This window comes from Aspergillus costaricaensis (assembly GCF_003184835.1).
Source record: "Aspergillus costaricaensis CBS 115574 unplaced genomic scaffold BO79scaffold_21, whole genome shotgun sequence".
NCBI classification, from domain to species: Eukaryota; Fungi; Ascomycota; class Eurotiomycetes; order Eurotiales; family Aspergillaceae; genus Aspergillus; species Aspergillus costaricensis.
The window spans coordinates 448,453-475,010 of record NW_020291821.1 but is presented as its reverse complement, the minus strand read 5'-3'; the positions used below and the strand labels follow the sequence as shown (position 1 = coordinate 475,010).

At 50.8% G+C, this 26,558-nt stretch overlaps 10 protein-coding genes across 10 annotated transcripts; 4 read left to right on the top strand and 6 right to left on the bottom strand.

Moving 5' to 3' along the window:
* Nucleotides 1-36: 36 nt before the first annotated feature.
* BO79DRAFT_30763 (uncharacterized protein) lies at nt 37-408 on the bottom strand. The gene has a single exon (XM_025689050.1). The coding sequence runs from the start codon at nt 274-276 to the stop codon at nt 73-75; it is 204 nt and encodes a 67-aa protein (XP_025538270.1). The 5' UTR covers nt 277-408; the 3' UTR covers nt 37-72.
* On the bottom strand, nt 167-3,417 carry BO79DRAFT_209827 (ATP-dependent Clp protease ATP-binding subunit). The gene has a single exon (XM_025682680.1). It carries the CDS (start codon nt 3,256-3,258, stop codon nt 469-471), a length of 2,790 nt encoding a protein of 929 aa, XP_025538269.1. The 5' UTR covers nt 3,259-3,417; the 3' UTR covers nt 167-468.
* A 354-nt stretch (nt 3,418-3,771) lies between these two features.
* Nucleotides 3,772-4,060, top strand: BO79DRAFT_209826 (uncharacterized protein). The gene has a single exon (XM_025682679.1). It carries the CDS (start codon nt 3,832-3,834, stop codon nt 4,015-4,017), a length of 186 nt encoding a protein of 61 aa, XP_025538268.1. The 5' UTR covers nt 3,772-3,831; the 3' UTR covers nt 4,018-4,060.
* A 1,303-nt stretch (nt 4,061-5,363) lies between these two features.
* BO79DRAFT_30736 (uncharacterized protein) lies at nt 5,364-7,534 on the top strand. The gene is made up of 4 exons (XM_025689049.1): nt 5,364-5,652; nt 5,754-5,936; nt 6,320-7,147; nt 7,240-7,534. Exons 1-4 carry the CDS (start codon nt 5,590-5,592, stop codon nt 7,381-7,383), a joined length of 1,218 nt encoding a protein of 405 aa, XP_025538267.1. The 5' UTR covers nt 5,364-5,589; the 3' UTR covers nt 7,384-7,534.
* Nucleotides 7,535-8,383: 849 nt separating this feature from the next.
* On the bottom strand, nt 8,384-10,145 carry BO79DRAFT_197531 (autophagy-related protein 27). Its single transcript, XM_025681276.1, has 3 exons — nt 9,476-10,145; nt 8,838-9,396; nt 8,384-8,754 (listed from the first exon to the last, which is right to left on the bottom strand). The coding sequence occupies exons 1-3, from the start codon at nt 9,741-9,743 to the stop codon at nt 8,559-8,561; spliced, it is 1,023 nt and encodes a 340-aa protein (XP_025538266.1). The 5' UTR covers nt 9,744-10,145; the 3' UTR covers nt 8,384-8,558.
* Nucleotides 10,146-10,825: 680 nt separating this feature from the next.
* On the top strand, nt 10,826-11,565 carry BO79DRAFT_256484 (tubulin-binding prefolding complex subunit GIM3; the record flags this gene model as incomplete). The annotated part of the gene is made up of 4 exons (XM_025686195.1): nt 10,826-10,843; nt 10,907-11,041; nt 11,189-11,256; nt 11,373-11,565. 4 exons carry the CDS (start codon nt 10,826-10,828, stop codon nt 11,563-11,565), a joined length of 414 nt encoding a protein of 137 aa, XP_025538265.1.
* A 92-nt stretch (nt 11,566-11,657) lies between these two features.
* On the bottom strand, nt 11,658-14,747 carry BO79DRAFT_288523 (transcription factor domain-containing protein). Its single transcript, XM_025688695.1, has 4 exons — nt 14,249-14,747; nt 14,080-14,177; nt 13,250-14,023; nt 11,658-13,193 (listed from the first exon to the last, which is right to left on the bottom strand). Exons 1-4 carry the CDS (start codon nt 14,717-14,719, stop codon nt 12,083-12,085), a joined length of 2,454 nt encoding a protein of 817 aa, XP_025538264.1. The 5' UTR covers nt 14,720-14,747; the 3' UTR covers nt 11,658-12,082.
* Nucleotides 14,748-16,868: 2,121 nt separating this feature from the next.
* BO79DRAFT_238628 (uncharacterized protein) lies at nt 16,869-19,078 on the bottom strand (the record flags this gene model as incomplete). The annotated part of the gene is made up of 7 exons (XM_025684830.1): nt 16,869-17,050; nt 17,383-17,493; nt 17,881-17,942; nt 18,038-18,144; nt 18,243-18,402; nt 18,716-18,851; nt 18,982-19,078. 7 exons carry the CDS (start codon nt 19,076-19,078, stop codon nt 16,926-16,928), a joined length of 798 nt encoding a protein of 265 aa, XP_025538263.1. The 3' UTR covers nt 16,869-16,925.
* A 5,085-nt stretch (nt 19,079-24,163) lies between these two features.
* On the bottom strand, nt 24,164-24,863 carry BO79DRAFT_197524 (proteasome assembly chaperone 4 family protein; the record flags this gene model as incomplete). Its single annotated transcript, XM_025681275.1, has 2 exons — nt 24,560-24,863; nt 24,164-24,391 (listed from the first exon to the last, which is right to left on the bottom strand). The coding sequence occupies exons 1-2, from the start codon at nt 24,734-24,736 to the stop codon at nt 24,164-24,166; spliced, it is 405 nt and encodes a 134-aa protein (XP_025538262.1). The 5' UTR covers nt 24,737-24,863.
* Nucleotides 24,864-24,975: 112 nt separating this feature from the next.
* Nucleotides 24,976-26,497, top strand: BO79DRAFT_246322 (methyltransferase family; the record flags this gene model as incomplete). The annotated part of the gene is made up of 4 exons (XM_025685552.1): nt 24,976-25,042; nt 25,118-25,234; nt 25,321-26,399; nt 26,490-26,497. The coding sequence occupies exons 2-4, from the start codon at nt 25,128-25,130 to the stop codon at nt 26,495-26,497; spliced, it is 1,194 nt and encodes a 397-aa protein (XP_025538261.1). The 5' UTR covers nt 24,976-25,042; nt 25,118-25,127.
* Between the last annotated feature and the right edge of the window lie 61 nt (nt 26,498-26,558).

Below are 26,558 nucleotides of genomic sequence, written 5' to 3'. Positions count from 1 at the left end.
TAATAAGTGATGAGACTCATTTTGACTTATGCTGGGAAAGTAGTAGCGTTGCGCTGCTACTCTACTCAGATATTAAAAGGGGTCCGTGATTCGCTTACGTCCATATACTAAAAGGTAGAAAATGGAAGAGGGTTTTGACTGAAAAGCAAAGGTCATTTTAGCAATGAAAAAGTGACATCCAGTCCAATTTATCATTATTACTATACACACAAGTGCAAAGAAAAATGTGCATGTATGCCATCTAGTAGTTGATAGCAACAATCCCCATATTATCATATCATATCACCTCGATAGAAAATGCTATCAGCTGTACAACCCAGCCCAATTTTCTCAAACATATATGCAACGCAAGTATGACACAAAATTAAGCACAAAGAAAGAAAGAAATCAAGCAAATTCATCATCTCATCATCTCATCGTAAAAAGAAACAATCGCTCAGTCAATCGATCAATCAATCACTTTTCCATCTACTCATCATACAAATCCATATCTCCACTACCATCCTCCATCTCCGCCAACGCATCATCCTCCTCATCGATCATATCCTGATCCTCATCGACCGGAATCTCATGATTAGGAAGGACATCAATGCGGCCCTCACGCATGACCACTCTCGCGACTTCACCATCACGCACGCTACCGCGCAGAATCAGCACCGCCAGACGGTTCAGCACCTCGCGCTCGATGATGCGTCCTAGCGGACGAGCACCATAAGCAGGGGAGTAACCTGCTTCGCCGAGGTAATCCTTGACTTCGTCGGAGCATTGGATAATGACGTTGCGGTCGTTGTTCTCCAGACGGCGCTGCACCTCGTCCAGACGGAGGTCGACGATCTTGCGGATCTCGCGCTTGGTGAGACGGTTGAAAATGACGGTGCTGGAGATGCGGTTGAGGAATTCAGGGAGGAAGTAGTCGCGGAGGGCGCCCATGACCAGCTCGCGGGTCTGAGGGTCGATGCGGCCGTCCTTGGTGGTTGGGCGGGAGAGGAATTCGGCACCCAGGTTGGAGGTCATGACTACGATGCAGTTCTTGGCGTCGACGATTCTGCCTTGGCCGTCGGTGATGCGGCCGTCGTCCATGAGTTGAAGGAGGACAGTTAGGACTTCCTTAGCGGCCTTTTCGACTTCATCGAAGAGGAGGATCGAGAAGGGTCGGCGGCGCAGGCTCTCGGTTAGTTGGCCGCCGGCATCGTGGCCGACGTAGCCTGGGGGAGCGCCGATCATGCGGCTCAGGGAGTGACGTTCTTGGTATTCGGACATGTCGAAGCGGATCATGGCCTTGGGGTCGTCGAAGAGGAATTCGGCCAGGGCCTTGGTCAGCAAGGTCTTACCGGTTCCGGAGGGACCGCAGAACAGGAAGCTAGGGGGTGAGTTGGGGTTGCTGAGACCAGACCGCTGGAGTCGAATGGCGTTGGAGACTGAGGTCACCGCTTCCTTTTGACCAACGACGACCTTGCCCAGGTATCTCTCCATGTTCAGCAGCTTGTCCTTTTCGGTGGTCTTGAGCCGGGTCACGGGGATACCGGTCCAACGGGCGACGATTTCGTTGATTTGGTCGGGACCGACTGCGTCCGCGAGCAGAGCTTCGCCGGCATCGCCCTGGCGTGCCCGTCGCTCTTCATCAGCCTTAGCACGGTCGATCTCAAGTCGCTCAATGAGAGCCTTGGTTTCGGGGATGGCGTAGTACTCGAGATCGGCGGCCGTCTGGGTGTCACCAGAGCGCTCTGCTTCATCACGCTTGACCTTGAGGGAGTCGAGCTTGATCTTGGCATCCTGGATGGACTTGCTGCGCTGCTTCTCGCTCTCGTACTTCTCGCGCATAGGCCGCAGCTCTTCGGTAACGTTGGCTGCTTCTTGCTTGGCGGCCTCCAGACGGGCTTTGGAAGCATCGTCCTTCTCGCGCTCGAGAGCGTGGATTTCGATCTGCAACTGACGGAGCTTTCTCTCCAGGTTGTCTAGCGCTTCGGGTTCGGATTCGCGGGTCACCCGCACGGCAGCGGCGGCTTCATCGATCAGGTCAACTGCCGAGTCGGGAAGTCGGCGTGCGGTCAGGTAGCGCGCGGCCAGCGTGGCAGCGGACACGATAGCACCGTCAAGGATGTTAACACCGTGATGCACTTCATACTTCTCCTTGAGACCACGCAGGATGGAGATGGTCTCCGGAACGGAAGGCTCCTTGACCAGGACCTGCTGGAAACGACGCTCGAAAGCCTGGTCCTTTTCGATGTATTTGCGGTATTCGCCCAGCGTGGTCGCACCGATGCAGTGCAATTGACCACGAGCGAGCATGGGCTTCAGCAGGTTGGCAGCATCCATGCCACCTTCGCCGCTGGAGCCTGCGCCCATGAGCAAATGAATTTCATCGACAAAGAGAACAATGGTGTCTTTTGATTCTTCGATCTCCTTCAGAACGCCCTTCATCCGCTCTTCGAATTCTCCGCGATACTTGCTGCCTGCAACAAGCGAGCCGACATCGAGAGACAGCAGCCGGCATTGAGCCAGGTTGGCCGGAATATCTGCGTTCACGATACGACGAGCCAGGCCTTCGACAATGGTGGTCTTTCCCACACCGGGTTCACCGATGAGTACTGGGTTGTTCTTGGTTCGTCGACTCAGGATGCGAATCACCCGCCGGATTTCCTCTTCACGGCCAATGACAGGGTCAATCTTTCCCTCTCTGGCCAGAGCAGTCATGTCGATGGTGAATTTCTTCAGGTTCTCGTTTTCGCTTTCGGCATCGGCAGTCTTGGAGTCGACCCGTTTTGTACCACGGATCTGCTGGACAGCACTGTCGATCAACTTGACGTTGGGAATATTGGCATCGGCCAAGGCGCGCTGAACCTGTGAGTCCTGTGCGGCAGAGAGGATGAGGTGGTCGATGGCGACATAGCTATCCTTTTGCGTCTTGGAAAGTTCGGAAGCCGACCGGATGACCTTGGCAAGTGCGGGAGAGACACTGACAGTCTCTGGTGGAGGATCTTGAGAAGGAAGACGAACCAGCATTTTCATGAGGGATCGTTCCAGGAGTTGTGGATCGCCATGGGCGCGTTCGACGACCTGGCGGAAGAGGGGGGCCGAGGAGGTTTCGTGGGAAGGATGAGCGGGGGCTTGCTGGTCTTTGGATTCATCGGGAGAAGGGTTGAGGAGAGAGACGGCGAGATGAACAGGGAGGATCTGTGAGTGAGAGTATTGCTCAGCCAGGCTGCTGGAGTCCAGCAAGGCCTTGTTGGCTCTGTCTGTAAATTGGGCGCCGTTCATATTGGGCGGAATGTAAGGGAAGAATGTGGGATGAAATCAAGCTAATCAATGACACGGAAGGTGAGAGATGAATGTATGTAAAGTGAGGAGATTAAGGAAATGTTCAGAGAGTATGTGGAAGCGAAGTTCCGTGTGAACGAGAGAAATTAGTCTGCTGATTGAGTCTGGTGAGAGAGAAAGAGGGCGAGACGAAGATGATGCCGACTTGCATAATATAGAGCGTGACTTCAGATGCCCGATTGGGTTCATGACGACACTGGCAGCTTCCACCGCCTTCCAGAAGCACCGCCAATCCGCCAGAAGTCACGTGTTGAGGCCTGACCCTGCTGGCCTGTTCTGGCCTGATAGATCAGGCCATCAAGTGGGGGAATTATATCCCAGTCATGTGACCTGACACTGGCCAGTTGCCGTTTTCGGAGCCGAGATCGCCCAGATTCGAAAAGAATCTTGAAGTCAAATTCACATTCAAATTCAAATGATATTATTGTGTCTCTCTCTCATTCATCAAGGTCTCGCTCAACTTGAAACGGCCAACTTCTTGTCGTATCCACTATCGCCACCTCTTTTTCTACGATGACTATGTCCCGGGCCATCTCATTAGAGTCTTGCCCTGACATTTCCAGGAATCTGTCCGGCGCTAACGGCGCCAGATTCACTCCTGGCGTGTTAGGATCGCCTCCAGCAACAGAGAGGAACCCCCCACGTTGGCGTCGCCCGGGCTTGATTGGCATGCAATCCTTCTGGTCTGGCCGGGATTAAAGTTCCTGGTCTTGTTGGTGGTGGTAGTGGTAGTGGTACTAAGTAGTGGTGGTCCATGACAACTTCAATGCTTGAGGACTTTTCTGCTGATACTTTCTCAGGACCCGGGAAGGGCGGGGAGTTAAACAGCCCTTGTTCTCCTGACACGAGATCGTGAACATTTCCTCCCCCTGCCCTGCAACCAACAAATTCTATTTCTCCCCCTGATAGATGATGATTCGGAGACATCTATCCCGATTAATTCTCTTCCGTGGTGAATATGATTCCCCCGCCTCACAACCCCTCCACGCGATCAGCGCATCGATATGGCCTCATCAGGTCATTCCAGGCCCGAGCGTGACGTCAAGCAGTGGGAACCCCCCTCTTAATCCTCTCCCTTGGATGCTCAAGCTTGGATGAGCCAAACTATTTCCCCTCTGCTATCGCCCGGGATCTCGTCCTCCGTGTGAATGTGAGACACCCTCAAGGCTACGGACCCAGTTCCGACCATGAAATGCAGGCTGAGGAGAGATCTGAGTCCAAGGGGAATAAGCTGTAGATCGTAATTCGCAGTGGTTGCAGGGATCTATTCGCCCTTTCCGGAGTCTTTCTGCCGGCCGCCAAAACTACTCTACTTCCCTTCCAACGTCATGACTATGACTTGAAGGATTTGATAAAGGTCTTATCCACCGCCACCAACAATGCCCTTTTCAGCAGCGATATCGCAACACTGGCACATGAACTATCTTGCACCATCTGCAGACTACCAGGCACCGTTCAACTTCTATTCCTTATGCGGCATTAATTCCAAAGAGTCCAGGCATCAACAGTGGATAGCAAGAGGGGCTCCCATTACGTTTAACCCCTCGACTAGCCCAGCACCGTTGTCTGGTAGACAGTAGTGGTGTGGATATCGCACTCGTACTACTTGGGACTCGACGCTCGTAGGACTGACTGACTGGCTTATCCGGTCCATCCACGGGTCAACCTTCCCTGTTTTGTTTTGCCTGGCATTGCATTGGTCCTGGAGTTTGCAGCGAACGACCGTCCGTCTGCTTGTTGGAGCTGCGCTTCTGATTCGTGATACCTGCCTTTTTTTTTTTCCCCTTCCCGCGTGGAGGAGGGCAGCCCGTATTTCCATTCATTCCCCTCCGTTGCCTTCAGCCTGGTCGACATTCCTATTCCGTCTTGAGAGTATAAAAAGCCCCTCTCCTCCATCACCGGCTGCTCTTCTACTCGCCGTGGTGTTTTTTGTTTTCTTGTGCTTGTATCTTCTGCTTACCCAAAATCTACGGGGGATTTGCAACGACTGCCTGACTGGGCATTTGTTCTTGCAGATTATTGCATCGGAACAACAATACCAAAAAAGCAACAGCTGCTTCATCTTCTCTTTGGACGGGGACTTTAGTGTTTCCCAGAACAGTCCTCTACACCGGCGGTGAAATTCCCTGGTAGAAAGTAGTGTGCACTGTTGATCTTTTAAAATATCGACTCGGATCTGAATCGGAAACGGTTCATTTCTGCTCTTTTCCCTCTGGTGAACCAGCCAGTTATCCAGCCCTGGTTGCTCATTCATCATTACATCGAATCAAGATGTCTCAAAAACCCATCTTCGTGGCTACCCATCCACGCGCCTGCTCTACGGCCTTTGAACGAGTACGCGTGATCCTCGCATTCCATAGTGCCGAAAAATAAAAAATTTCAAAAAATGAAGCACTCCAAACAAGAAGATAAGAACCTGCTGACACCTCCAACAGGTCTTCATGACCCGTCGGGATACCATTCAATGTATCCATGAGCCGTTTGGTGATGCCTTCTACTACGGGCCTGAACGTCTGTCGGCCAGATTCGCCGACGACGAACAGGCTCGTCTGGAGAGCGGCTTCAGCCAGTCGACGTTCCAGACCGTCCTGGCCAGAATCGAGCGCGAAGCTTCTGAGGTCCGACCCTTCTTCTTGGTCGCGTTTCTTTCTTTCTGCGTTCTACACTCTTTCATCCCTCCTTGTCTGTCGTTATGCGCCCGGCCGAGGTGAAAATCCCGGCTGGATGGTCCTTGCCCTGCATCGTAGAGGCCAGTTGCCAATCTTTTCCCTCCCCCTCCCCCCTTGATGGGCCTGGGACCTGCGGCATCTGCATGCCTACGCAGGTCCCTCTTCTATAGTGATGCGCCTCTCCTACAAGCCCATGATCGCACGAGGTAGTCACCTCACTGTCATCGTCAAGATGGCGTCGGATCTCACCAGCCCCAATCGAGCCTTCACACTCTACTTCCCTACATAATTCTTACTCTACTCGGTCGCTACGAGATACTTACCACCAGCAGGGCAAGCGCATTTTCATGAAGGACATCATGCACTACCTCCTCCCGCCATACGGCAAACCCGCCAGTATCGCGCCATCTCTGAACAGAATCAAGCGTGGCGTGGGCACCGAGTCTAACGGAGAGACTGCTCCCCTTTCGGCTGTTGGCGCCAACGGCACCAACGGCCACCACGCCCAGCAGCTGAATGGCACAAGCCCAGTCCAGAACGGGACCAAGAATGGGCTGAATGGCCACGCTGTACTGGACCACTCCACGCCGGTGAAACCGGCCACCACCCGGGAGCCGTACCCGTACAACACGGCAGCCGAGCCTGGCAATCCCACCGTGATGCCCACGGAGATCCTCTCCCAGTTCCATTTTGCCTTCCTCATCCGCGATCCCCACCACAGTGTCCCCTCCTACTTCCGCTGCACCATCCCGCCCCTCGACCAGGTGACGGGCTTCCACAACTATGATCCCTCCGAGGCCGGGTACGACGAGCTGCGTCGCACCTTCGACTACCTGCGTAGCGTGCGCCTGGTAGGCCCTCACATTGCCACACAGGAGCGTGATGCCGACGACATCGACAACAAACTCCGACCGGTGACGAACGGCCTCAACGGGTACGAATCCGGAGCAGAGATCTGTGTTGTCGATGCCGACGACATGTTGCAGAAGCCGGCGGCTATGATCGAGGCGTTCTGTCGTAGCGTGGGCATCGAATATACCCCCGACATGCTGTGCTGGGACACCGAGGAAGACCACCAGGTCGCTCGGGATAAGTTCGAGAAGTGGCGCGGCTTTCACAACGATGCGATCGAGTCGAAGGGCCTGGTTGCTAGAAAGCATGTAAGTTATCAGTAGACCCTACACACAGCTTTATGTGTCCCCCTGTCTACATGTTATGCAAGTAGTAGTTAGTCACTAACACCACCCAACAGCCCCATGCCGTCAAGACAGAAGAAGAATGGGACGCCGAATGGCGCAAGAAATACGGTCCAGAGGCAGCAGATCTCATCCGACAGACCGTCGACGCCAACATGGCCGATTACTTGTATCTGAAGCAATTTGCCATGCGCGTGTAGGTCGAGTCAGGTCAGGATAGGACATGTTGTCCTCACGGGCCACCATCGGGAGGAAAGAAGAAGAAGAAGAAGAAGAAGAGAGACCACCGGACGAAGAACCGGGGGACCGGATGGATTTAAATACGAAGAGGAGGAAGAATGATATGAAAAGAGGGGTTAATCCACTCTTTTAACTTCGGAATGGTATGCTGGGTGACGAATGCTCAGGCATGATGAATTCTTAGCTTTGATGACGCCATTTGATGTGATGATGATCTGTGCATGTTGATTTATTATTTGACTGATTTGTTTGTGATTTATTTTCATGAGCGATGCATGCATGCAAGTATGTCAAGAAAGGAAGGGTGGGAGATTGAATTAATTCTGGTGGAATATGATTGATTCGCTATATTGGTGTGCTGTTATTGGAGTGTAGATGTAGATGGTGTTGGTGTTGGGTGTGATACCGGGCTGCGGTTACATAGTGGAAGAGTAGTAGCGGTCTGACTCGTTGGTTTCACCAATCCTTTACTTCCTGTGTGCAATAGGACAGATCATACAGTAAGGATTGTGGCTGTTTGACATTATAAATTATGCCTGATGGAAACGAAGTAATAATTTGTCTATCCATTTTAAGACCTACTGGATATAGACACTCTCGAGGGTCATACTTTTGCCTGTTACTTCTCAGCCCGGTCAATGAGGTTCCATTACTACAATACTACCTACTACTAACTAATATCCAGAGAATTATTTGAGGATAGTTACTACGCTACTACTTAGATTAGATATTGACCTGATTTCAGCCGCCTATAGTCAACTGGTATTAATTATCTTACTTGCTATTCTAGTAGTATCTTTACTCTTCCGATTTCTACTTGCTAGGCTGCCAGGTTTACTACACCCCTGCTTTCCTTTAGTAGTAATCCACTCACTACATTCTTAGTATTCCTACAGGTGATATATGTCCCCCAGATCATCACTCTGATAGCGATATTTCTTATACATACTATCTTATCGTGTCATATTCTTTATTCCACCATATAATAGAATCATCCTCGTGATCATCATCATCCTCTTCTTCGATACTAGCAACAACCTCATCATCCAACTATTCCCAAGCAAACAACATAACAAACCACACAAAGAAAAAAAATAGGCAATCAATCAATCAATCAATCAATCTCTAAAACCCCCTAAACAGCACTATATCCCCCTCTAGATCCCGTCCCTTGCAGCGTATTGACCACCCGCCGTAACCAGTCCTGGAAGAGGTAGGGAATATCGCGGATCGTGTCGCCGTGCGGGAGGAGATCCCACCCGCGGGCGCCGTAGCGGTTGTAGTTGAGCCAGGAGCCGAAGATGAGGTATGCTGCGATGCAGAGGAAGAGGCTGTTCAGATGAATCTCGTTAGTTCGATCCAGGGTTCCACAGGGATAATTGTAAGAAAGAGGGAGGGAGGGGGCAATTCATACATAATAATCAACCAAGTAAAGAACCCCCAATGACTCGACCCATCACCATTACCACCATCGGGGTTCTTCTCACCCGGCTCATCCCTATAATTGTCGCACGCGTAGCGCGTCCTCCAGTTCAGCTTCAGCACGTAGGTATCATCATCTGCGGGCCCGAAGCTCTTGAACTGCAAACTGCGTCCGCCTTCCGGGATTGTGCCATTGTCATTGTTCTCGTTGTCGCCGTTAGTCTCGTCCGCCCGTTGACTCAGCTGCCACTGCCGACGGCGCTCCTCCTCGGTGTCTTCGGTCGTCTGTAGTCCCTCTAATCCCGACCGGTCGGGATCGCACTGGAACTCGATCACGGCGCCCGCGTTCTTCTTCTTCTGTTGGTCTTCGTCGAAGTATTCGCCTCCGGCGAGTTTGACGAGGAGACCTTCCTGTTCGGAATCGAGCTTCTTCAGGCGCGTGATTTCAGCGTCTTTGGTGCCGTGGCCGAGGTGGTCGAGGCCGACGATCGGGAAGACGGTGCTTTCTTCTTTGTGGCTGTCGAGAGCGGTTTTGTATTGGAAGCCGCAGACTGTGTTGGGGTAAGAGTTCGGTTAATCATAAGAGCTAGGAATGATTTCAGGGGATGGTGGTGGACGGGGTAAGCGTACTGTTCTTGGAGGTCGGGCATTTCAGGTGGCCGCGGTGGGCAGCGCCCTTGAGGATGTTGCAGATGTTGAGCACGTAGGTTGTGTTGACGACGTAGTCTTCTGTCTCGTCAACGTGGTAGAGCGTGTGTACGCCGCCGAGAGTGCTGAGGTCATATTTGTAGCTGTCGACGATGATGTTGTGGCAGTCGAAGCCGCCGGACGCGGAGGCTAGGCCGGGAAGGAGGGCGGAGGAGAATAGGAGGGTCGAGAGGCCGGTTGGTATTCGCATGGTGAAGGTTGGATTGTGTGTTGCTGATGGGGAGGAACTGGATTGGTTGAGGGAGGTGATGAAGCTGATAAACAGATAGGTGATGACCGGAGCTCAGCTCGACAGTTGATGGGGTATGAGTGGTAAGAGAACAATGAACGGGGAAGTTATCGCTAATTCTGGAGCCCCTTGTTTCCAGTTCTGGTCTATAGTTGTGTGCAGAGGAGCTAGGTGCCCCAAAGGAGATGACGATGAAGATGGAGATGGAGACGCAACGGTATGGATGGAGCTGTTCCCGACGCGGAGGTCGGCGATGCGGTGGCCGGGAGTCTTGGTTTCTCCGAGGCGAAGCGGATCAATCACCGCTGAACCACAACAGTTGAACATTCAACGCCTGCACCTGACTAGTAAGGCACAGGAAAGTTGGAACCGTCAAAGATGATCGTGGAGATGACGGCAAACAAATCGAGATGGCTCGGCGATTGGGGTCATCTCTCGTGGCAGCGGCTGAACGTGATCGGCAATGCGGAGGGCACCTGACGGGGATGATGTCACACGACCAGATGGTGTTGGCGATATAGAATCGATGGGGATGGAAGTATCTCGATTTTTGCTGCAAAGGGAATGCATAGCATAAGTGTAGTTGTTAGTTGTACGGATATGGAATCCGGGGGGTGATTTCAAATCAATATTCCAGCCATCATAAAGTGACAATATAAGACCAATCCTAATGAACTCCATTGCCAGTCTCATACAGTTATAGCGAATGTAGAATCACCGCAAAGAACATCAAGGCCATAGCAGAATACACATATCACATATTATGCATCCCAAGTAATCTCCTCCACTCATCACCTATTAAACCATTATAGTACAATGCATAAACCCACCCACCACATCACCACCACCTTCTTATCCTCAGGCACCAACAATGAACCCGCACAGACCAACCCCCCAAAAAGCCCACCAAAGCTTTAATGCCTTGCAGCCTTACAAACCTCAGGCACCCAAAGCCAGCTCCCCTCACAATCATCACATTAATTAATCAAATATCATTCCATCCTCATCCTAACAAACAACATCCCACCACAACTCCCGCCAAGATGATGCAAACTCGCATGGTACGTATACCCCTTCCACCCCCTATACACAATTTGCCTATGAAATACTAAGAATTTTACCAGCTCACCAAAGAAGACGAAGCCCTCACGGGCAGCGAGGACAACGAAGTCCGCCGCGAGGACCAAGAAAAGATCAATCGCTTTAGTCGGCTGCACCAGCGCGAGACTCTGCTGGAGGAGCAGTTGAAGTTGAAGATGGTATGTTCATCCCCTGTTTATTTATTTATTTTTATATGGCCTTGCATTCCTCAAGTAAATAATAAAAGGGGAATATGAATATGCATATGCATTATGATTCTAACCCCCTTATGCATGAAATCAACGAGCGGACTAACAATGCCCCAGAAAGACAAAGAAGATTTAGAAGAAATCTCCACGGAATTGGAGCTGGCGGATGAGGATGAGCTGGTGCCGTAAGTTTTTCTTTTTCTTTTTCTTTTTCTTTTTCTTTTTCTTTCTTTTTCACATTATCTCTGCGAGCCAGGGCTTGAAAAAGGAGGGGTTAGGGGATGTGCTAATTGCAATGCAGATACAAAATTGGAGATGCGTTCTTCCAGCTCCCCCTTGAAGAGGCCCAGTCTCTGCTGTCGACAGCAACAGAGCAGGTCGATGCCGATGTGAGCAAGCTCGAGGAGGGATTGAGTGATCTGCGGGAAGAGTTGCAGCAGCTGAAGGTGGCTTTGTATGCGCGGTTTGGACGGAGCATTAACCTTGAGACTTAATTATATAGGATCTTAGCTTAGTATCTACTACTGTTGTTCGTGTAATAATGAGACAGAGTGATGATGATTGCATTAGCATTAGCATTAGCATCCCCAATTGTAAACGCTAGTCCAATATGCACTATGCTATTGAAAATCAAATGTGATGGCTGAAAGGACAAGGAGAGAGGTGTAAGTCTAGGTTCGGCTATACACGCGTGTACTGTATACAAAAAGTCCAACATTATATCTACGTCGGTAAAACATCGCAGCTGATTCGTAATCCATGATCTCATCTCACATGCCTGTGGGGTTCTCCCACAATTGCCGGAACAGTAATACAAGTTTTGAGTAGGACAAGGGTCTTGTCCGGTCTGAGGGAAACGGGCCCCTCGCGTGCTCGCTCTCATGGCGCGGCCGGTGAGTTGCCTTCGTAGCGAGTCCGAACGTTAAGCTTCGGCCGTATTAAATGTGAAGGACTTGATATTTTTGATGTTCATATCTGCCACATTGTGAAGTGGCATCATCGCGAGCGGTCTCATATAATGCTCGCGATCGTCATGCGCGAATGAGACGAGCTCGACTGCGGAGTCGTCGCATCAGAGCTCGTGGTGGCTGATTCCGGCCCAAGATATGCCGTTTCCGCTGGCTTGGTACGATGCTGAAGATCTTGTTGCTGTTGCTGTTGCTGTCTCTCGTGGAGGTATTGCACCGTCTGCTCTACCCACTTCCACCCCTCCCACCCTTCTGGCCCTGCGTTGGCCTCCGGATGGGAATATGCCACCGGGCTGCTGACTTTGGGCGACATCACTTCCAGCTGCGAGCCGGTCTCACTGCCCTGCCAGACCCAGTTACCTTCGGCGCTTCCTTGCATGTCGCCGGATACATAAACCATCAACTCTTCGTCACGCTCGAGCACTGCTAATTCGTTGCGCCGTAGCCGGTCCGAAACCACTTTGAGGAAGAACGCAAGATAGCGTCCACAGGCCATATTCACAGCGCGCGAATCACCAATAGCAGTACACGCCTGGACACAGACGAGAGCAGGAGCGAAATCCTGGCGAAAGAGGAGTAGAAGTGCACAGCGCCAGAGGTGCACACACAGCATGGTTCCTGCGGAGGACGCCAGCAGGGGCCTCCAGTCGTCACCGTTCGTGGCCGTAAACCCACTTCCAGGACTGGATGGTGGTCGCATACAGCGGGACAGTAAGCGAGCGGTATCTTGGGCGGTGGAAACACAATAGTCCAATGATGATGTTCGAGTTTCAGGAGGACAGAAAGGAGAGATATTATGACGGTGGAGGATCAGACGAGCATTTTGGAGGTAGAGAATCGGGGCGAGGGTGCGGGGGTCGAGATACTGGTCGGCTGTAGGGTGATATTGAGGAGGGAAGGTTGCGAGGCAGGTGCTAAAGTGTCGTTCGAAAGTCTCAAGGGTTCCGAGGCTCATTGTCGGACTTTTCAACGTTCGGGACAGCTGGCCGATTGATCGAACCACATGAATGGTGGCCAGTAATGGGGACGTTTGGGGGCTTTCCGGTACCACGCCGCCGTCTGAAAGATATTGCTCGTCGATGGGACACGGGAGGCCCACGTCGCAGTCTTGATCGTTGATGAGAACTGGTTTTCCCATCTCCAAAGCGAGAAGCCTGCAATTACTGTTAGCCGGATATCAAGTGAGTGAACCATCGCTGGCAGCTCATACCTATCCCAGGTGTACATCCCCCACCATAACCGCTTCCGCATCTCGCCTTCCAGAGGGGGCCAAGGGCCCGACTCCAAATGCAGGCCAATCTCCTGCGCGACTCGGATTGCGGACCCAATCCAGACCCAACTCGCCGACTGAGAATTAACCTCGTACAAGAAAATGCTGACCAGCAGCGCCGCCCGTGCCTGGTCCAGGGTGAAGTTGTCCTGCCATACATCAATCACCCCGCAACTAACGGTCACGAATTCTTTTCCTTCCTGTTCCCGATTCGCTTCCAGGGTGTGCAAACGCCCACATGCAAAGACTCCAAATAAAACCGCGGCCCATTCACGGGGCACGCCGAGGAGGGTTCCTGCTTGGTAGACCTCCTCAAATTGGGCGACAAAAGTCGGCCAATGGATTACAGGCAGGACGGAGTGAATGCAAGCGTAATACTGTCCCAGCAAGCGATTGGCCAGCTCCTTCGGGGGAAGGCGTGGAGGATCAGCGGTGATCAAGGACTTGGGACCCGGCTGACGGTATGGAGGTGGCACCCTCAGGATCCCTTTGCCGTATTTTCGCAGATTTGCGCGAGCCTCGGCCAGATCCTGCATCACAGGCGCTTGTGGCCGGCGCGGGGGACGATACCCGGCGTCCGGCAGCTTTAGCTGAGGCTGCCCCGCACCATCAATATCCAGATCCATCAGGTTGTCCGATCGTAACATGCCCGACCGAAGTTGCTGTAGTTGTTGCTTGGTCGACAGCAGCTGCTTTTCGAGGTCTTGGACTTGCCTGCAGTCAGATTAGAAAGGCAAGATTCCCACAAATACAACAGCCACGGCACGAACTTGATTGAAGACATGCGTCGATTCGTCTCCTTTGTAAACTGGCAGCGCACCTTACGGTTGGTGCATTCTGTGCAACTGGACGACTCGGAAGCGTCACACTAAATGGAATGAGCCATGCTGGGTTCACGAGGGTGACCACCAGGGTCACCGTCACTGCGGCGTAACGTACCTTGACTTTGCGTTCCCGACAGGCATCGCAACTGGGGTCCTTTCTTCGCTGTCGATAGGCCCTCTTTTGCTGCAAAGGCTGCTGTGACTGATGATGGGGGTGCGGTCCAGCCGCAGCACCTCCGCCCATCGGCTGAAGCAATCCGGGACCATTGAGGGGAGGCGCATCGGCGAGCATCGATGCGCCTTCAGCAGGAGAGCCACTCGACTCGTATGAACGAGCGTAGGTGGGAGCGTTTGTAACGGGAGGTGGCGGGGGATTGGGCATATGTTGTGCCAACGGTTGCAGTAGATGGGCCATCCTCAACCCGCTGTCGGGTCGACTCGGCGGAGCGGAGAGTAGAGGAGCAGGTGCGGGACCATGCGGTTGAAATGGACCTGGAGGCGAGGTCACCGCGTGCACCGGAGGAAGTTCATATGACCCTCCTGGTTGGTTCGGGCTACTCGAGGAATGATAGTAGTGCGCCTGCATGTCGACACCCGCAATGCAACCTCATAAGGGGGGACACTTGAGGGGGAGGAGAAGGAGGAGGGGGGGGTGTGCAAGCCCGGAGCGATTGCGGACCAGACGAAGCTGCCCGCTCGTCCGATGGAAGAAGCACGGAAGGCGGGGGGAGAATCTGGATGATACAAAGCGAGCAAAATAAAAGCAGGAAGCACAAGCCGATGGGGAAACCGTCCTTCCTATAGTGTGCAACTCAAAATGCGACACTAGTGCAGAATGATGATAGCTGCAACTGCAACAGCAAACAACGATGGGGAGGGGAAAAGAGGGAGGAATAATTATTGGACCCCGAATCGACGGCAGAAATCCCGAGCGCCAACCCAGAAAGAGGCCCGAGAAAGTGTGGATTGAATCGGGAAGCTGGCCGCAGTGGCAAAAGATGGCAAATGGGGGGGATGGAAATCAATCAATCAATGAACTGTCTCGATCGCGCCAAAATCACACCCGAACCAGAGAGCCACAGGGTTCAATATGCTCCAGACCAGAAAGTTAAGTTGGGACGATGGGGCTACCGTGGGGTCATCTAGAAGCGGTAGCTCTATTGTCGTTGGAGCGGACAGATGGAGATGAGTCGTCCTGTGGGCGCTGATGAAGCCATACAACAGCCAAATAGAAAAGATAGAGATGAAGTAGAATCACCGAGGTAGACGAGCTGCAAGGAACGTGGGCACGAAGCCAAGCACCAGACGAGAGGTCAGGGCACAGCGTTAGGCGAATGTATGATGATAGATGATAGTACTTTAGGCGGAAGCTGAGTTGGAGGGTTGGGAAGTTGGCAGACAAGGTAAAGTCAAAAATCGATGAATACGCGGGCAAGTTGTTGTTTTCTTTGGGACAAAGGAGAGAAGAGGGATAGCAAGGAGGAATAGTAAGTAGTAGTTGTAGTAGTAGTAGTAGTAGTAGTAGTAGTAGTAGTAGTAGTAGTAGTGGTTGTTGTTATTGTTGTAGTAGTAAGGAAAGAGGGAGAAGGGAATGACAGCCCGGGGACCACGAAGGTTGAATATAGTGTCAGAGGAAGAGAATGAGAATGAGAATGACGGCCAACGACAGTCATGGAAGGGATGATAAGCCAGTCGTCAGTCAGTCTCGGTCATACTTTGGATGAACTACTAAAGAAGAACGAGCAGACGTCGTCAGTCATTCATCCTTCTTCATCGCAGCCTCGGAGCCTCTGGGATTTTCCTTAAAATTTTATTTTATTATTTTTTAAATTGGGATAATAATTTTTAATATTATTACTACTGTTTTATTTCATTCGATCCGATTGTTTTCAGTTTAGTTCAGCTTCCCGTTTCCGAGCATCATCACACTTGCCCTCTTCTACGACTAACTACTAGTAACCTACTTAGATCTGGTCTATGAAACATAGACCCCTACAACACTACTGGAGCAGACTGGCTGTCTTCTCATGAACCTTACTTCTTCAAGAGTATCTGATTGCTACAAACATTCTCACCATCCCAGACAATTTCCGTCCATTCCGTTGGTGGCAGAACCAGCAGAAGAGAGGGGAGGGGGGAAACACTACTTACTTACAATACCAGGGGGGGAAAAGGGAACAAGCTCGACTCAAGCGCCGCTGCCCACTTTTTGCATGCGACCAGGCCTCGGATGGCGTGCCAGAGCTCCTGCGCCAGGGTCCTATCCATGCCCAGGAATCGGCTCCGAAAGTCTCTCGGCTGACCCCGGTTACAGAGTTTAGTGCTAAGCAGCTCGGCGGTTGACAAAAATATTCAATAATTCCAAAAGCCATGGCTGAAACGAGACCAGGTGCCTACGCAAATCGGATCGAAGGGGGGTGCGGAGATTAGCAAATGAGCTTACTGCAGAAGTCTATCCTTAGGAATCTGTTGCCGACAGCCTTCTTTTATTTTTATTTTTTAATTTTTTTATTTTTCTCCTTCTTGGCCGCGGTTCCCGTTGATTGACTGGCGGGTTGGTTTTCCTGCGTGGGCTTTTTAATTTTTAATTATTTTTATTTTATTCTACTTTTTTACTTTCTACTCTTTTTGTCTGGGTTTATTTCTATTTTATTAATATACTATATTATTTGTCGTCCTTCTTGTCATTCTTTGCACTTCTACGGTCTTTTCTATGTCTGCTTCCGACCCCTCATTGCTTGTTCAATGCTGATTGATGAAATATTTGCTTTTTCCTGATGGCCAGATGAATTTCAACCTGATTCCCACATTGGGTCAATTCGGAGGGGCAACACGAGCGGGATGACGATGACGATGCTGGGACCAGTTCCGACGGTCCATCTGCTAAAATTATTATTGTCTCTCGATGCGAATGTTTCTCATATATTAAAAACCACTGGCCCTACGGAATAGCCCGGTGTGTGGGTTCTTTGTTTGATCGTTGCGACTTCTAAATTGCTTCCTGCGCCTCATGGAATTACTATTATTATGGATTACCGAGTTAGCACCTACTACTAGATAGCTACTAACTACTTAGTACTAACAACCAGCGCTACAACGGCCCGTCATCGCGTGTGTGTCTCTTTGCTGCACCACAGCCTTCCGGTAACAAGCTCCCGTGTTGGGCTCGCCGTTTTCTTTCCCTTCCCCCCATTGTCCATCGCTTGGGGGCCTCTTTTTTTTTTCTTTCGTTTTTTTCGTTGCGCTTACCCGCCCACAGGCTGTTGACTGTTGAGCTGGTTGTTCTTAGTAGAGGATCAGACCTCTGGCTAGTTGAGAGTATCCCGAGATCGACAGTGGCAGTGTCTTCCTGGGTACCGGCTATCCACAACGTGTCCGTCACAATTGTTTTTTTTTTACCTGTCTGCTCGTCTTAATTTGGTTTCAATCTACCATTTTGTATTTCTATTATTTCTTTATTTCTTCTTTATCTACGGTTTGCCCAGGAATTAATGAAAAAAAATTCTTGGTGAATCCATGGGCCACGAGGTCCCACTCAGGAAAAGGGCGGAACGGCTGAGCTTCCCAGAGGCTGGGACGGAAGAACGGTTGAGAGTAGTTGGAAGGGGATTTTAACTATGGTTCTGACTTCTGACATTCGTCGGTACGGAGAGCAACTCCGTGCTTAAATTCTGACCTGCAGCTGAGGAGGTTCCTTGGCTCTTGACTAGTCTTTTTCTAGTTTGTAATCCATGAGGCGGAATTGACATGGATCAGGTTGTTCTGGGCAGGACTGGCATTTGGCCTTGGCCGGGCTTGGATTGGTACGTCTCTCTCGTCTTCCAGTTCAGCCTGGAACCGCCGTGGTTCGCTGATGATCATCACGGCAACTCCTGGCAGTCCAACTGTTAGCTAGGCTGTCTACAGTAAGCCTGTCCTCTCCTTCCCCCCTCCCCATTCTCCATCCATGGATGGAGCCCTGGGAGTCGTCAAAGCCGAGTGGCTTTCCACTTCCTTCTTCCCCCCTCCCCTCTTCGCATCTACCCATCAGCTTGCTACTTTGGGTTGGTTGGCGTGTCCCAGGAGGACACAGTGATGACGGAGACATGGAAAGTCAAAGCCGCCTTTACCACCTGGTCGATGGGGCTCCTCAACGGTTTGATTGGATGTTGAAGCGGATCGTTTTTACTATTCTTAATTCTCCTCACCGATGCTGATGGAGTCCGTGTGTTGCTGGTTTCTCCCCCTGAGTACGTGGGAGGGATGTGCGTGAATTTGGGGATGTGTTTCCTGAAACGTCGTCGGAGGCGCATTTGCCCTCGGGCCGTACAGTTCGATAGTCTCCAGCAGAATGGTTGGCTGTCGGACAGTAACCTGCGCGCGCCACGATTGCCGGACCCTACTTAGTAGTACTACAGGGTACTAGTCAGTGACTCCCGCGGATTGACTCGGATGAACAGGGTGCTACATAACTCTACAGAGCATACGTACATGTCTCCGAGAGTAGAAGAATGTGCAAGGGGAGACAAGACATTCATTCATCATTCATTCATTCATCAGCAGCAGCATCATTAATATTATTGGTTACTGGTCTACTGTCTACTTCAACCATCCGTACCAGACGAGCAGTTCAGCATCGTTCTGACGATCGACTCGGAATCCCGCCTCCGGACAGAGCCTATTGGCCGAGCCACATGGACGCACGAGGCAGCAACCGTGGTCAAGTTCCACCGCAAATCCTGCATATTACGCGATGGGGAATAATAATATTAATGCCTCTTTCTGTCTCTGGGCATCCTTCTCTGTCTCTGTCAATTGAGCCGGTGAGCTGCTTTTTGCTGCTGCTGGCTGACGATGACTTTGGATCACCGTGGCGGAGTTGGAGTCTTACAAGTGACGCCAGCTTCGGACGAAACACGGAAAAAACCGCCCGGGCGGTGGCCAGAGCGAAAAATCCCCGGCCCATCGTTTTTGTGTTTTATTTTTACTTTTATTTAATATTTTATTTTTCTATTTCTGATCTATTTTCCTCTACGGATAAAGAGAGCGAGCGAGAGAGAGAGAGATCGGTTCGCCTAGAATTTGGTTATGATTGCCATTCCTCGGCCTTTGCCATATTCTTGCTCCTGCTGAATGTAGTTTAGTATGCGGGATCTGATGGGAGATTTTTTCGTTTCTTTTTTTTCTCTCTCCGAATTCCCCTCTTTCCCTTTTCCTCACTGTTGGCGGGTTAATCTTATCCTCTTTAGCTCTTCAGAATTTTCGCTTGGCGCCTTCTCCTACGCAATTCATTTGTCTTCGAGAGGCTTTTTGAGGCTTGTGTGGTCACCGTATCACTTGCCATCCACCGCCGTCAGCCTGGCCCGTGGACTAGCTTTAGCCGTCAGATCTCTGGGCCAATGAGGGGGCGTATGTTCCTTCTCCTCAGCAGTTGCCATTCAACCGTCGACTCGGGCGAGAGACTATCATCAAGTAGTCGAACTTGGCATCCCTATCCCAGTATCTAGTGGTGTGTCTGTGTCTGTGTGCGCGGCATCCATCAAGGCTCGGGCTCCTGACGGTCATGTCGATCCAACAATTAAACGGAAGGGAAAATAGTGGAAACAGGGTCCATTGCTTGTCGCACTGATAATCAGGCAGACGCTCCCTCGGAGATGTCTGAATCCAGCCATCGATCGTACTGTAGGCATCCTGTTCCGAGTGGCTAGCTGACGAGGATGATATTTGGTTAGGCACCATTCTACTACTTTTCCCTTTCGGCTCGCGGATTCCGGAGAGCCCAGTAACTGACGCATCTTCCTGGTACCTACATATTTTCAAGGAAGCACGAGGACTAGCTCCGAGTCGCGATGACCGTCGACCGAGCGCCGACTATGACCGTCGTGTGCCTGCGCAGGACCAGAGAAGTTGGGCGGGGTGGGCACGAGCTCTAGCCGCATCATGGATCCAGCTGCAGGCTGCTATTTCTTTCTACTGGACACACACGCACGCACGCACACACACAAAATGTTGCCCTGTCTGCTGCGGAAATGATATCCCCAGCCAATCTAGTGGGAGAGGTCGCACAGACGGACAACATCCGCATTCCTCGTCGGTGCAGGTTACGCATTCCCCCCTGTCTTGTGCCGTGGGCTAGAAGCCTTGCTTCTCTTTTTCAGCCCCTCATGCTTCATTTTCGTGATTTGTTAGAAAGTATTACTCTGATTATTGTTTCTGATATTTCGATCTGCTTCTGGGCCTATCGACTCGAACATTTCATCGCTCAGGCCTATCCCTTTGTGGAGGGCCAGGCGCACAGCCCGGTCATACTAATGGGATTAGCAAAGCATAGTACGGAGTAAGACGTCGCGAGGTCTATTGTCGCGGAAGGATTCGTTTTTGAGGCCTGCGGGTTGGTTGCATGACGGCCCGTTGGCTGGAAGCTCGGCTCAGGAACCTGGACAGCTCTAGCTGGGCATCTAGGCTCGTGTCGAGATGATGCTGGCTTGGGTCCCCGCACCAGTATCAGCCAGGTGTGCTCAGATGCCTGATGGTGAGCCTAGGCTCCGATGTCGATTGCTGAATACCACAGTCATTATGCCATATTTACGAAGTGGAATTCAACAATATCCACCGAAATTATCATCATCTCGACCATCAAGCACGGGGAATGAAAAGGAGATTAAGAGGTCGTGACTAAGGATGACTAGCGACTGCAAGTCTGGTAAGGCCGGAGAGGTGGTGGTGGTGGCGGCATGTAACGTAGCCGGGCCGGATATTCTAACCGAGATCTCTAACGATGCGACGATACGGTTAGACCTTTAGAGCCCGTCTTGACGGTCCTAGAGATGACCGGAAATTAAATCAACACCACCATCACCATTATTCACCCATGATAAGACAAGCCACCTGAGGGGTAAGTAGATACCCAACGCCAATGGGATCGATCACACAGTATACAGCAGGAATTAATAGGGATTCTCTATGACCTATAACAAGATGATTAAGAACAAGGTGGAGAGAGATGGTTACGATAGTCGTGATCTCTCTTCCCAATCCGTCTCCGAGACTCCGAGGGGGATGGGGGCTGTCATGTCAGCCAGTCGCACTTTCCGGTGAGCTAAAGTTAGCAGCCAGTCAAACGCATAGAAATGGACGCAGATTCCGACAGCCGGACGGGAAAGGATCCCTTTGGAGTATGGCTAGATACGTACAGTACACTAGACTAATGCTAATGTGGTCCGGTTTGGAGACAACCACCGGGTAACTGACCGGATGATGATTATTGGGTGAATGGTAATTTCTCTTGCTCTGCTAGTAGCAGCGCACAATCAATCAATTCCCAGGGTCCGGTGCCCCCCTCTCCCCTCCCTCCATTATCCATCCCCATGTGGACGGTCCATCCCGTGACAGTCTGCCGCTGCACCCCATCCTGTAACCGTCTTTCTTAGATAGTTAGATGGATAGATGGTGGTATCATCTCTTGCCAATTCCTCTTTTGCGCACGCGCTGATTTACTAGTCAGTTTCCCTTCCCTGTTACATCCCACGGCAAGAGTCTTGGCTAGCTTAGTATTAGTTAGCTAGCTGTCTGGCCAGACCGACCCTGCATCGCTTCTACTAGATAATCATTTCGTATTCTCAATGCTACTAATGCTGAAGGGGCGGTGTCATGAGGGAATAGATAGGTATCTACTACTACCACAGGTATACTAATCTCCCCTCCCTTTCTATCTATCTCCCTAATTCTCATTTCCTCTCTCGGCTACATAAACAACTACTACTATCTAGTATCTAGCTACCCAAGTAAGAAAAGTAAGAAAGTAACCTTCCCGAGGTGTCAGCCCAGGAAACCTATCCGTCCATACAAGCCCGTCCGTCCGTCCCATCGCAAACGCCAAATTCGGTGAGTTCCGGTCACCGGGACTAACCTTCTAACCCACAGTAACAGCAACAGCAACAAGGGTCTCTCTCACACCCCCATACACCCTCTTGCCACTTTACTGCCTCCTGTTTCATCCTTTTTCGTCGTCCCCCTCCCCCCTCTTTGCTTCCCGCACCCATCTCTGTATACTGCTCGTCCACCGGCCCTCGGCACCACCTCGGTCGGCTCAATGCCCAATGATTGACAATTGCCCGTGAGCAAGGGGGGGGGGCATCACGACCAGTCCACGTGGGGGATGCGATGCATTGACCTCTTGTTGTTTGTTGTTGCATGGGCCAGTGATGTTGGCTGATTTGATTTATTTTCTCCCTGTCGTCGTAATTCGATTCCACTTGGGATGGATGAGTGAGGTCATATCCTTTTGGGATCGATCGATCTGTCGATGAGTACTACTAGTACTACTTAGGTAGGCGATGCTGGTTAGGCAGTACTGTGATTGTAAATATGTGTATGTGTATGATTTAATATGTGATATAGTATCTACTACGAACAATAGCAAGATGCGAATGCGATGTTCTGGTGCAGATTGTAAAGATCTCGCGAGATGAACATTAACACACTGGAAGTAGATACTAGTAGTGAGTAGTGCTCAATCCATCGAGGATCAAAGATTCCGAGATCGCGCGCGGGTCAATGCTTACGAGGGATTGAGCGATGATTACCTACTACTCTGCCTACGTAGTACTCCAAGGGAAGGACACGAAATCACTTAACATTGATGTAGTCATGCAGTATTGGTTCGATGAGAAGATAGTTCTTATCTAGACCAACTGATTGATAGTTATACTAAGTATACTTGTGTAGTCGTCGGCTATTGCAAGTAGTAATACTATCTAAGCGATGCTCGTGCCCTACTACCTGCTAGTATTATCGATGTCGGACATGCGCTAGGCTAGTCTGCGAGGGCTTTGTAGTTAGTAGTATTCCTGGGATAGTCTTTCTCCGGGGTCAGTGCTTCCATTATATTACACTAGGATGATGATAATTGATTTGTATGTATGTTGAATTGGACTAATTGATGCAGTGATATCCAGTTGTCCGTCGGATGTGCGGCATTTTGTTAATGCAGGTTGCTTACTTAGTCGCTAGGGTATTACTACTTAGCAAAGATATAATGAATATGAAAGAAGTATCACTATGCACCCAGCCCACTCCTTGATCTATACTAGTCTACTCCGTACAATGAAATAAATCAAGCAACGCATGATCATGCTAGCATCCAACCTGTCTACATATTCCCTCCTCCTCCTTACTACTTACCTATTCTATAGTATAGTATAGTGGATAGTAGATAAGTAGTGTCGTGCTTCGCCTCGGCTATGACGATACTTCTCAACAGTCAACTAAGTAAGCAAGCTAGCTAACTAGCTAGTCAGTCACTTAGCGAGGACAACACCTACACGGACAAATTTGACTCGACTGATCCTTTCACCTGCTGACTAGTTATCTAGTCAGTTACTATCTAGCTCAGTGATCAATTTTTACTAGTAATAACGCCCAAGCTAAGCCTCTAATCAACCGGGACAGCTCCACGATGAGTAAGTCTACTAGGTAAGTAGTGGTTAGCGGGTAGGTAGCCCCGAAATGAGCGGAGGTGGTTCCGATAGTTGGGCCGGTAGACTACGTACTTCGTACGGAGGAGATGATTTGGGCGGGCTTGAGGGAATTGGAATTGGAATTGGAATTGGGGGTGGATGGGGCGGAGGTGGTAGGTCCGCTGCAGTGACTGGACGTTGGTAATTGCTTCTCTCTTCGTATTAATTTGAAGTGCTATGTGGTTAGTTGGGTATATCCGAGGTGTGTGTCGGAATGTCCGATGGGAATATCACATGAGTAGTATTAGGTATTATCTTCACTTATTAGTAGGAGGACTATAGTACTCTATGCTATTTACATGAGTATAGTATTGTGAATAGATTGATAATCAAATGAACACTCAGAACTAGAACTAGGACAAGAAACTAACAGACAGACAGACAGAAATAATAGAGAAACACCCAACTCCCCCAATGCCATCCATCATCAATCCTCCATCCATCCCCCCATTTCCTTCCAATACTACTACCTACAGTTACCACCACCATAAGAACACTCCAGCCTAACAAAATAACCACAAAACATGACAAAGTCATATCTTCATCCCCTCCCACCCCCTAACAACAACCTCCACAATCCTCTTCACCCCCTCAATCTCCTCCTCAGCCATCACCCCCATCGTCGCAGGCTCAATACTCCCGCCCACATAAACAGGCGTTTTCATCCTCCTTGCGAGAATCTTTGCAACCCGGGCTGTGTATTCTACACTTCCCGGGGAGGAGTAGATGGTTGTTGATAGCACGTTTTTGGGATTCATTCTCTGCAGTCGTCGTTAGATCGTTTTATACCATCACTGATACTATACTAGTATTATTTATAGTATACTATAATGATGTTCATGGGCATATATTGTAGGTATTGTATATTCATAATTGCGAGAAGCAAATTGGTAGTAAGGCGGGGGAGAGGAAAAGGATTTTATACTCACGTCTGGCATCGCATACACAAAACTCCCCATCGGCTTGATACTCCCCGCTGCATCGCCCGGCGTCGACGAGGTCAGGAATACCGTGCTGCAGGTTTGGTGTCGTGTGAGGTGGATGTGGGCGGTCGTGTGGGGGGTGTAAGGGAGGGGGAGGGAGAGTTCTTTGATTTCTGTTGTCATCTTTCTTCTTTTTCAACCTCCTTTCTTTATTGATTTCTTGAGATGAGATGGTATTGTTTTGTGGTGTATGTTGTGTGGCTTATTTTGTGTGTTTGTAGTTCAAGATAGACGTTTGCTTGGTAGTTAGCTAGCTACCCAGCTGGTTGAAGTTTGGTGGTTTAGTTTGCATCACCGCTTTGAGGTCCGCATCTTCCCCGCCAAAAGTCAGTGAGTTTCTTGTGCGGGTCCCCCGCTACATTCTTTGCGACGGTTTTTGGGTTACCACTGTTGTTTCTTTCTTTGGCTACAGTAGGGGTTTGAACGTAGGTAGGTAGATCTATTCTTACTTGGCTACGGAATTGTCTAGTATTGGGATTGCATTGCTGATTATTCAATTGCTAGTCACTGCACCATGGACGAGCACGAGCCAGATGAAATTCGCAGCTGGTCGGGCGATTTCGACCCCTTGGCTGATAATGCCGAGCGCCGTGTGCTCTTTGCTGCTTTTGATTCTTTTAGGTGAGTCATTTACGATGTGACCGGTTGTGTTGTTAAACATAATCGGTGGTAGCCCGCGGGCATGTCTACGTTGCTAACACCCTCAGGCAATATCGGAGAACGGCGCACATGAATACCACTCACCGTCGTCGTCAGGCCTTTTATGCCCTACCATCTGCCCACTGGCAGATGTTGTCTGAGCCGCCATTCTCCATCCTCGACAACTTCAACCGCGTGGATGACGCCATCGACGTGAACGCCGACATCGCAGATGCCATTCTGACCACCGGTCTCTCGTCGTTCGGGCTCTCTGCGAACCCTGACCCCAACGACCCGCGTCAGAATTGGCACGGGACGGCCACCCAGTCCGATGTCAACAAGGCGCACTCCACCCTGAGACAGTTCTACCGGGACTGGAGTCAAGAAGGCCAGGCAGAGCGAGACGTTTGCTACGGCCCTGTGCTGTCCGACTTGCAGAACGAGTTCGGCGCACGGATTGGCTCCGAAGACGAGGACGAAGTCAGGGTGTTGGTTCCTGGCGCCGGCCTGGGAAGACTGGTATTTGAGATCTGCCGGCAAGGCTTCGCTGCGGAAGGAAACGAGATCTCCTATCACCAGTTGCTGGCAAGCAGCTGGATCCTGAACCACACGCTCGGCCCTCAGAAACACGCACTGCATCCATTTGCGCTGCATTTCTCGAACCTTCTGTCCCGGGAGCAGCAACTGCAGGAGGTCAAGATCCCGGATCAGCATCCGGGTACGGCTATGGTGGAAGCCCAGGCGAATTCGGCGCCCTTTGGGCGTATGAGCATGTCGGCGGCCGACTTTACTGTGTTGTACACCAACCCCAGCAATAAAGAGGTGTTTGATGCCGTGGCGACAGTGTTCTTCATCGACACGGCGCCGAATCTCATCCGGTATATCGAGGCGATCCGACACTGCCTCAAGCCCAACGGCCTCTGGATCAACGTGGGACCGTTATTGTGGCATTTCGAGGACGGCAGCAACCGCAGTCAGCACGGAGGCAGTGACGAGGGCCAGGGTGACCAGGGGATTGGGGAGCCCGGGAATGTGGAGCTGACGGAGGCAGAAGTGTTTTGCCTCGTGGAGCGAATGGGCTTTGCGATCGAGAAGCGCGAGGCGCCGCACGAGCGACCCATGTGTGGATATATCCAGGACCCGGACAGTATGTTGCAGCCATTGTATCGGCCGTCGCATTGGGTAGCACGGAAACAAAATGTATAAAGGATGTTATATACGACTGATTTTATTGAAGTCTTGTAGATGATGGCAGGTGACGATGATGGCGACCATCAAAACAGGCCGGGTGTCGGTCGGGAGTAAG